The sequence below is a fragment of the Saccostrea echinata genome, unplaced genomic scaffold (genome assembly GCF_033153115.1).
Source record: "Saccostrea echinata isolate AGI-Se365-2 ecotype Australia unplaced genomic scaffold, CSIRO_AGI_Sech_v1 ptg000029l, whole genome shotgun sequence".
Classification (NCBI taxonomy): Eukaryota; Metazoa; Mollusca; class Bivalvia; order Ostreida; family Ostreidae; genus Saccostrea; species Saccostrea echinata.
In genome coordinates this window covers 39,776,294-39,786,347 of record NW_026889778.1, presented here as the reverse complement: position 1 = coordinate 39,786,347, position 10,054 = coordinate 39,776,294, and the positions used below count along the sequence as shown (strand labels likewise).

Here is a 10,054-nt window from a genome sequence, read left to right as displayed (position 1 = left end):
ATTAGGAACGGGTAGTTCTTTTTTTCAAATTTAACCTCTAACAAGACCCACGGGATTTGACAATTGCATTACAGTGAAATTCTTGCCAAAATACTAGTGTACAGATTTCGGAGAAAAGGGGAGGGGGTGGAAACTATTTTACTATAAGATTTAGAACGTGAGATTAATTTGTCAAAAAAAAGGACATTAACAATTGTAGTTAAATTGTATTTTTTACAATTTAATGATTACTTTCACTTTGAAGTGAAGAAGTTATGCTGGTAAATGTGTATAATAGCAATAGGCGCACGTGCTCGATCGCTCTCTATCATGATGTCAGGATACTGGGTAATGAGTTCCGAAATACTATTACCTAACATCTAATTATAACTATCTCGTTGTGGGAATGACAGTATTTGAAAATGCAACAAATGTTAGTCATGATTCAAGATAAATTATCTCTTTTTGTCGAGATAGCTATCGCAAAAATACGATAGTTTATCTTGACTGGACAAGATAAAAAGTCGGTGTTTGACGACAAACCAGAAAGTTATCTTGACTTGATGAGATAGTTATCTTGCCTTGACATGATATGCTATGTTGACAAAAAATTATGTGGATGGCATAAATATGCCACCATAGTATCATAATCTTCAATCAAGATGTCGCTGTTACATACATTTATATTTTCAATCTTGTGGCATAGACTTCTTATGTTTAAATGAAAGATGTCCAGTGTGTGTATTTGATCGTTTGTAGGACCTGTATTTATTTCAATGTCCCCTGACAAAAGATGTGAGGAAAAAAGAATTTGGATGTAAAATATTTTGTTGAAAAGTACTGTATATTTGTAGTTTTTTAAAAACATTTTTACTAGAATTATTATATACAGATGTAGATTTTTTAACATTTAAAAAAGGAGAAAAACATTGTTTTGGTTGTACATCTGCTATTGCAGTAATAGTTACCGATATATATTGCTCGACAGTATTACCTATAATTGTTTAAAGAGAGAAATATAATTTTCTCCTTTCCTGTTACATAATTTGGTGTCGTTGACCACCCCTGGAGTTGCAGGTGAAAGTTCTACCAGGGGGATATAAGAACTTGGGTTGTGTCTTCATTGTACAAGTCAAAATTTGGAGCCCTCCATCAGGCAAATATTAAATGTTGTCGTCCCAACAATTCTCAAAGGGATTTAAAGCAAAGAAACAACCAATCTTTAAGGGCATAATTAAAGAAAAATACACTGGACGTCTCAGGAAGCTGTACCATAAACCAATTTTAAAGATTTCAAAACTATTTGGAAAGAGTATATAAACAATATTTAATTGAATCAAACCATATCTAAAAATGATAAAAATGCCATATCGAATGCTTTAGTCACGAAATTTAACCCATCAATAAAAGGAATTAAGAAACAACCTTTGAATTATATTCATATTCATGAAATATGCAGACATATTTACAACCACTCCTGCGGTCCCATATAGTAAACAAAGGAACATAGATGAACTGTTTTTTTAGATCAAATCTCAAATGAAATAAAATTCAGTGAAATTTATTGGTGTGTATACAAGATGGGCCCCTCATCTGCTCATGAGGTGGGCCTTACTATGCTTGCTTTAAGTTCAAAAGATACGTTTGTAAAATACCACCAAAACACTTTTAATCATAGTCAGGGTATTTTTATTAACGAAATATTTCAAGAGTGTAGGCTCTCAACGAAATATTTCAAGAGTGTAGGATTCTAATAAGTTTAAAAAAAATTAAGGTTGATATGTCTCCGTTGTTTTATAAAACGGACTAACCCTCTGTGACCACATGTTGTTGGGCCATTTTGTTTCAAACAAACCCTTGAAAATCATAGAAGAACAAAATCAGCCGTTCTGATAAAAACGGATCTTGATGAAATTGTATTTAATAAAGTTAATAAACAATTCAAAATTTCCTTGTATGGCTGCAAGATTTTTCCAGTATTCTTTAATATAACTTTAGATATGTTTTTTTTTTCTCTCAGATGATTCGATACGCAAGAGCATGCTCTAAGTATGAACAATTTCTAAAACGGGGTAAGTTATTAACCAACAAGCTGATGAAACAAGGATAACAACAGTCTCGTTTAAAGTCATCATTTCGTAAGTTCTATGGTCGATACAATGACCTTGCCAGCAAATACAATCTATCAGTAAGTCAAATGCTGACTCACGTTTTTCATACTAATTGTCAGGCCATTATTTACCCACTGAATTGTCGACGGATTTCCGCTATTTCCCGATCATGACAAGGAGCACACGGCGGGTGGGACCGGTCGGCAGGGGATGCTAACTCCTCCATGGCACCTGATCCCACCTCTGATGTTTTAGAGGTCCGTGTTTGCTCTGCTCCTGATTTGTATTATTTAAATTGACTTTTGAGCTTGAATACTGTTCGTTATCTCCATATATTTTATTTCAACTTAAGTCAAAATACAAGATGTATTTAATAAGACAATTGTTCCACCAGTTTGTAATTGTAATTAAAAAAACAGAGAAAATAGTCCCTCGACTCAATTTCTGTGATGGCAACACCACTAGATAAAATGGTTCTTATTTAGTTTACTTGTGTACCAAGTTTCATTGGAATCTGACTAAAACTGCAGGGAGAGCGAAATCAGGATATTGTGAGGTCCGCGTCAATGTCAGATCAATGAAAATAATCAACATTAGGAATTGTAATAACAATGCAATGACAGGAGTGGAATCAGGCGGGGGCACTCCCCGTGCGTGCCCACACTAAAACCAAAGAAATATATTTCAGATATAGTTTCACTGTCATATATAATGTACTAAAGGTAAATTTACACTTGTATTCTTTGTTTTTTGAGTTAAAATGAGGTTTACTGTTTATTGAATTTCAAAAGCTTACGGGAAGTTTGATCTCGTAGGCACCCCCACAGGACAGTGTCCTGTACCCACTAAGAACGTTGGCAGTCCACAGACCGCTTTCCACCTAATAGTTCCTCTCCTACCACAATTCCTGGATTTGTGCCTGAATGGGGAAGGCCAACATCACAAAATCTTAAAATGTTTGATTGTGATTATCAATTTTAATCAGTGAATGATGACTGACAATTATATCTTCAACAGTTTCTTTGTACTTGGGCTAAATTGTAAAGTCATGTAAGGCAGAAAGGAGAATGGACCAAACAAAGATGCACATGTCAAATAATATATTCCTCTAGCGTATTGTTTATGGTAAAATTTGAGGGACATACTATTGTCTTTCGGGGGGGGGGGGGTATAATTGGGGTGTGTGGGGCGTTCCAACTTCATCTTTTCAAAAAGAAAAATAAGTTTTTAAAAAAATTGAGAAAAAAGAATATAATAATTATAATATTAACCGTTATTCAGTTATTTTACAGTCACAAAATAATTTGGTATTATTTGTATACACATAAACTTGAAAGCTAAATTAATTATATCTACAAGCTGTACGATACAGATACATGTCCGTGTACTACCCGTTTGTCAAAAACAAATTTATAGTCTTTTTCTTCAACTTTGGGATGATATCCATTGTTTTAGAGTTTCTTGAAATGTATATATCTTATGTGGATCAATGACAGTGAGTTTAATGTCATATTCGTCTGCGTCTTCAATTTTTGACTAAAATTGATCTTCTAAGGATTGGCTTAACTCAAGGTTACATTGTATTCCCCACGCTTTACATTGAGAAAGTTTTGCATGCATATTTTTAGGATCGAACTCCATTTAAAAACACCTCAATTTAATTGTCTGGAACTTCAATGGTCAAGTCGCCAAAGTAATCTCCAAATTCTTGTTCCCATTCTCCATGTGTTGTCGCTGAGTCTGCATCGAAAAAAAAACAAACAAAACAAACAAAACAAAAAAAAGCAAACAAACAAAGCAACAAAAAACGGGGCGGGACACTTTGAGATGGGCGATAGATGCCCTAGGGAGTTATGATATAAAATTTCATTGCAAAAGCTCAAAAGCCTCTTGAGATATCGCCCGAAAACGAAAGTGTTACACACAGACAGAATTTATGAATTTATGACCTTGACCTTTTGACCTCTAAATCAATAGGGGTCTTCCTTAGGCCATAGGGGGTTGCTATGCAAAATTTCATTGCGAAAGCTTAAATTGTATTAAAAGTCGCTTGGCACTATTTTTAGCACAGGGGCATGTGGAGAGTTATTACAGACTTTATATTCTAATTACGTCTATTAGAACTGTTTAGTAAAGGCTAAATTAGACACCATGTGTTGTGTAAAATTTTGACAATATCATAATATTATATATGTGACCTAAGGTTTGCATTTCATTTGCAACACAAGATAGCGCCTCGTTGGTCTTGGGGTATGATTCTTGCTTAGCATATGAGAGGTCCCAGATTCAAATCTCGGGCGATCCCGTGTTTTTTTTTTCAAATGTTTTTTTTTTCGTTTTACTAAATGATAGTATTCAACATATGAAATGAAGAAGTTATGACGTCTGGCGTGTACAAACTTATTAAATCATTATTACAGAGTGATAAATATTCTATATAAAAAGAATCTTCTATACACATATTAAAGAATAAGCTATTAAATCTATATATCCATATTGGCATTTTTTATTTGCCTCGGTATACATGTATACATTTAATAATTCTGCAAATCTAGGGTGGGGGGTTCGACCCCCCACCCTCACCACATCTCCCTAGATCTGCGCATGATCTTCTTATTTCCTTAAGCAGGGGACACAAATTCTCTGAATTAGCTTGTTATACTAAATTTGACTACGGCATGTTTCGTCTATCTGATCAATACATAGGGTTCACGGCGGGTGTGACCGGTCAACAGGGGAAGCTTACTCCTCCTAGGCACCTGATTCCAGCTCTGGAATTTCCGGAGGCCCGTGTTTTATGCCCTGTTCACAGATTTGTATTGTTTGTAAATTTTTTGAAATCGATCGCTGTTCGTTATCTTCACCATTTTCATTTTCACCTTAATGAATTACTCACGGATTGTTGTTTTTCATCTATGACTATATATAGAGCTTTCGAGATTGCCAAAAAACATTTTGCGTAACTAAATTTTCCCTTTCCTGTGAGATACAGATTTTAATTGTTGCATTTGTTAGAATTACCATAAATATGGCTAAAGGGACAATAACATTTGTATGTGGTCTTTTATTTCTGACTGATTATTGTCCAGACCTACATGTACCATATAACTTTAAGTTGATTAAAATTGTAATCTGATATATATATATATATATATATATATATATATATATATATATATATATATATATATATATATATATATATATATATATATATATATATATATATAACATTTTCAACAGTGAAATACTGTGATTTATTTATTGAATAAAAGTGATATTCTCTCACAGTGTGAAAGGATACCAAAATGATATTCTCTCACAGTGTGAAAGGATATCAAAGTTAGTAAAAAATAATTTCTGGCCTGTCATAAGATAGAGATAGTACCTAAGCATCTTGATAGAGCTAAAATTGCAAATTTCTTCATAAATATGTTGCTAAAATCCATGCTATGTAATGTTTTCACACAAATGCTAAACTATGACGTCTCAACCGCTCAACTATGACGTCAAGCCTATGACACTGTGTTAAGAAAAGACAGAGGCAAAAGGAAAATCAAAGAAAATGTAATAAACAGAAAATTCAATGTTTTGTAGATGTATATGGAATTTATTTCACTTGTGAGACAGGTTTTTTTGATATTTTCACTCGTGCTTCGCACTCGTGAAAATATCAAAAAATCCTGTCCCACTCGTGAAATAAATTCCATATTCATCTACAAAACATTGAATATCCTCTCTCTCTCTCTCTCTCTCTCTCTCTCTCTCTCTCTCTCTCTCTCTCTCTATATATATATATATATATATATATATATATATATATATATATATATATATATATATATATATATATGACACATGTACTTTATGGCTTTAACAACTATCTCGATTTTTTACCTTTGTCCAACTGATCCCAAAAACTACAGTACATATGGTGCCATTCTCCAAATAAAGCATGTACGTTGAAAGTATAACGAATCGGTTATCGCGTTACAGATAGTGTTGACGGGAAAACAGACAGACGGGGACACAGTGATTACTATAGGGTACCCATACACCCACACCAACATCTAGCCGCAGAGTCCTTATATAATTAATCTATGGCCCTATCTTGTACGCACACAATTTCGACAAAATATGCCTCAACTCAGTGATAATTTAAACGAAAAAGATAGATAATACACTTTTAATAAAAACTATCTAAACAATATTTTACAATTTTTTTAATTTATATTCATGGATAACGACACTCATTCGGTTTTAAAATACTCTTACAAACTTGTGCACTTAAAAATTTTATTCGGGCAAATATCAACCGATACAAATTTAATAACCTTCTAATTAAACTAGTGATACTGGCTAAATTGTTAATCAACTTTTCCAATTAAAAAAAGTAGGGTTTATTATTTGTACTTGTACATGACAATAAACAAATTACAATAAAAATCTATGTCATCGTGTCTTCATATCCATCATATTGAAAATATTTTTTGTTCTTTTACAGAAACTTTACAAAATTGATCAATAACTTCATAAAATTGACCAAACGGTAGGTTTTACTTCCCACTCGAGATTGATCCAGAAGTTCGTTATTTACACTCGTAGTTTAATTTGATAAATTCTTTCACAAATCCTGCATTCTCAAAAATGTTTTCAAAGAGTTTCTTCTGTTTAAATTTTGATGAGTCTGTATAATGTTTACATCAACTATTTCTAGTCTTATGCATGTAAAATCTGCAGTATTGCCTTTAAGTTCACCTTATGAATTTGAAACAGTCATGGCTAAATATTTCAGAGAATATCCATATCCTTGCCAATCCCTCCAGTAAATACCGTCGTAAAATCCACCAGAGGGCGTGTAGGGTCCCCCGTGGTAGTAAACCCCCGTGGGGAGGGCGTAGGTACAATAATTGTACCACCACCCTCCTTTCTGATGGACAGCGCAATTATGTGCATCGAGTTTGTCGTAGGTGGCAAAATACATGCCATTGTTAAATGAAAGGTCATCTGGAACTTGACCTTGAAAAGACCCGATGGAAAGCTGGTAATATGGTGCAGCATTGACCCGGAAGCGATTGTAGCGAACGTTCCAATTGTTACCGAACCAGTCTTGCATGTTGATAGTTAGGATGTTGTTACCTTGAAAACAAAATAAAGACTTTACTTCCGAGTTATTGCATTGTTTAGCTTTAAATAAATGTAGTTCCTTTTAAATAAATAAATTTACAAGAGGCCCATGGGCCACAACGCTAACCTGAATCACCTTGATCTTGCTGTTCTTCTTCAAAATATTTTTAACAGATATTTTCTATTCTTTAATTTCGTTCCATATTTTAACCCAGTCTAGTCCAAAGGGGTTATATTTAAATCGAACTTGAATCTACAAAATGTGCTTTAATCTTAATATGACTAACAGGACCTTGCTGTTCTATATATACAGAAGATTTTTCAGTAATTGGTTCCCTGTATATATGCATTATGAAAACTTTGACCCCCAACGGTAGCCCTACCTAAACCCAGGCACCAATACGGTCCATAATTGAAAAAAATAATAAATCCACACAACTTCGGAGTGTTTGTATATCTATATGATTTAATTTTGCCCTGCTTTTAAAAGTAATTTCCTATATATTCCCACATAAAACGCTGATCCATTATTGTGGCCCCATCCTATCCCCGGGGACCACGATTTAAACAAATCTGAATATGAACTACCTGGGAATATATTTGAATATTGATATGACAAATCATGAGCATGCTATTCTGGAGAGGAGAATCTTTAAGGTCTTTAAAGATTTTTCCCTATATAGAATCATGTAAAATTATGATCCCCTAAGATGGTCCCATCCTACCCCGTAAAACTTTGATCCACCATTGTACCTTTACTCTACCCCAGGGATCATTGTTTGGTAAAAAAAAAAAAACAACTTGAATCTACACTATGTCATGAAGCTTTCACTTAAAGAAACCCACCCTATTTTGCCATTTCTTGCTTACTTCTGCTTTAAGGGTGTGACCCTTGAATCCCCTTTTCCAAAGTTTGGTCGAAAATGTGAAAAATTAACAGACGGACGGGCAATCTGACGACCACGACGTGTAATCTTGAACCTTCGGTTCGGGTCAGCTGAAAACAGTCATAAAGGCTTTTCAACGAAGACAACCATAAACTTTAATATTTTTGTGAAATGTTTCCTTTTATGTTAACACATTAACATAACATAAACCTTCTAGCATTTGTTTGCACTTAATAACATCTCGGCCATGAACGTGATTGAGTATTATCACAGGTGCTTGGGGACGGGACACCCCACCCCCCACCCCCGTTCCGTATCCCACGTATTCTCTGACTTCTTTTAGATAATAAAAATATTTTTTATGACACATTCACAACATGCACAAAGTATTACAACAGTCACTGAAAAATCCAAAATATAACCTAAAACTAGCCTTTTATAAAAATTTCACACTCTCTGATACTAAAATTTCTCTTTAAGTATCAGAGAGTGTGAATTTTTGGGGTACGGAACGGGGAGGACGGGGGGGGGGGAGAGAGAGGTCCCGTCCCCAATCACCTGTGGTTGTAACACTGTGTATATTTCGACAGAGAAAAAAATCACATATTTTTTTTGTCGCCAAAGCGATGGTAGTTCTGATAACTACAATAAAACCCTTCAGATATATATTACAGGAACCGAAATATAAAACGTTAAGACTAAAATGCAGTTTGTCGATGCTACACGTTTATGCGTGAACATGTGCAAATAAACGTTTACAGAAATAAATTAGGAAAACCAACAAAATTTACGGTTCATGTTACTGTCTAATTTTGACTTATTGTTGTGATGGGGCATAACAGATTATCTGAAAAACGCAATTCCTTTTGCAGTAGTGTATCTAAGAGTACATTGACTTCGGCTTACCTGTAGTGGTCAAGTAGTAGATTTGGTTAAGCCCCGCCCAGTAATCTCCCTGGGGATGACCAAACCCGTACTGATAGTCATGGAAACCACGGTAGAAATTTTCTGTTCCATACATCCGAGTTAGAGGTTCCATGTTCACAACGTACATGTACCTACATATATAACGGTAGGAGAATAGTATTTCATGTACATGTATACTTTTGTGTTCATTTTAAGGTTATTTACCCTCTGATAAGAAAGATTACTCTAGCTTGGATAAATGACAAAATTCTTTATAGAAGTATCAAATTTTAAAAAGGTAATTTCTGTCAAATTTTGTCCCGAAGGCTATGCTTATATTGTGCACAATTTAATTTAAATTTCTTTTGAAAAAAATTACAAGCGTTATAAGCTTCTTTTTTTTTAGATCAGTAAACAGAGGTATGATGAGTCTTTAAATTGAAACATAGGCACAAAGTTTTTACTTTATTGATTTTAAATTGCTTAATATTGATACCTTGAAGGGTGTTGTATCATTCATCCATAATGCGTATGTGCCGTTCTTCAGATGACCCAGAGCTCGTACATGGCTACAGTCTAAAGAAAGACACAGTATCACTTTATTAGATCTCCCCTTGCTTACATCTAGAAGCCTGAGTAAGATGGTCGGGGAGGTGTGTTAGTCCTGAGGGCGAGTTATGATGACCCCCTCTTTTCTTCGAGCTAAAAAGTGTCTTTTTTTCTTATTGAGAACAAAAATTCTAAGGTTGTATTCCTTTTTATTGTAAACTCAAAGGACGTAACTTGCTCTTAATGCGGGTCCAGGGGGCGAAACCGGATGTGCTTTTTCTGGGTAAATCTAGTATCACACAATAATCAAGTAAATAAAACATACATTGTCTTATCAATTAAATAGATAAATTTTATTTGATTTTGAAAACTTTTCGGGGAGAGGTACATGTAGCTTCAGATCTGTAGCTCATGACTGGTCTGAAAAACTTGAACTGCCTCCGTTTTGTCTTTTTTCAGCTACAGTTCTGCAGCTAGAGTAAAGGGGTCTCGCCC

The 10,054-nt window shown here is 34.4% G+C and overlaps 1 protein-coding gene across 1 annotated transcript; it reads right to left on the bottom strand.

The window, feature by feature from the left end:
- Positions 1-6,331: 6,331 nt before the first annotated feature.
- LOC133195302 (angiopoietin-related protein 2-like) lies at positions 6,332-9,143 on the bottom strand. The gene is made up of 2 exons (XM_061331152.1): positions 9,011-9,143; positions 6,332-7,229 (listed from the first exon to the last, which is right to left on the bottom strand). Exons 1-2 carry the CDS (start codon positions 9,141-9,143, stop codon positions 6,850-6,852), a joined length of 513 nt encoding a protein of 170 aa, XP_061187136.1. The 3' UTR covers positions 6,332-6,849.
- Positions 9,144-10,054: the final 911 nt, after the last annotated feature.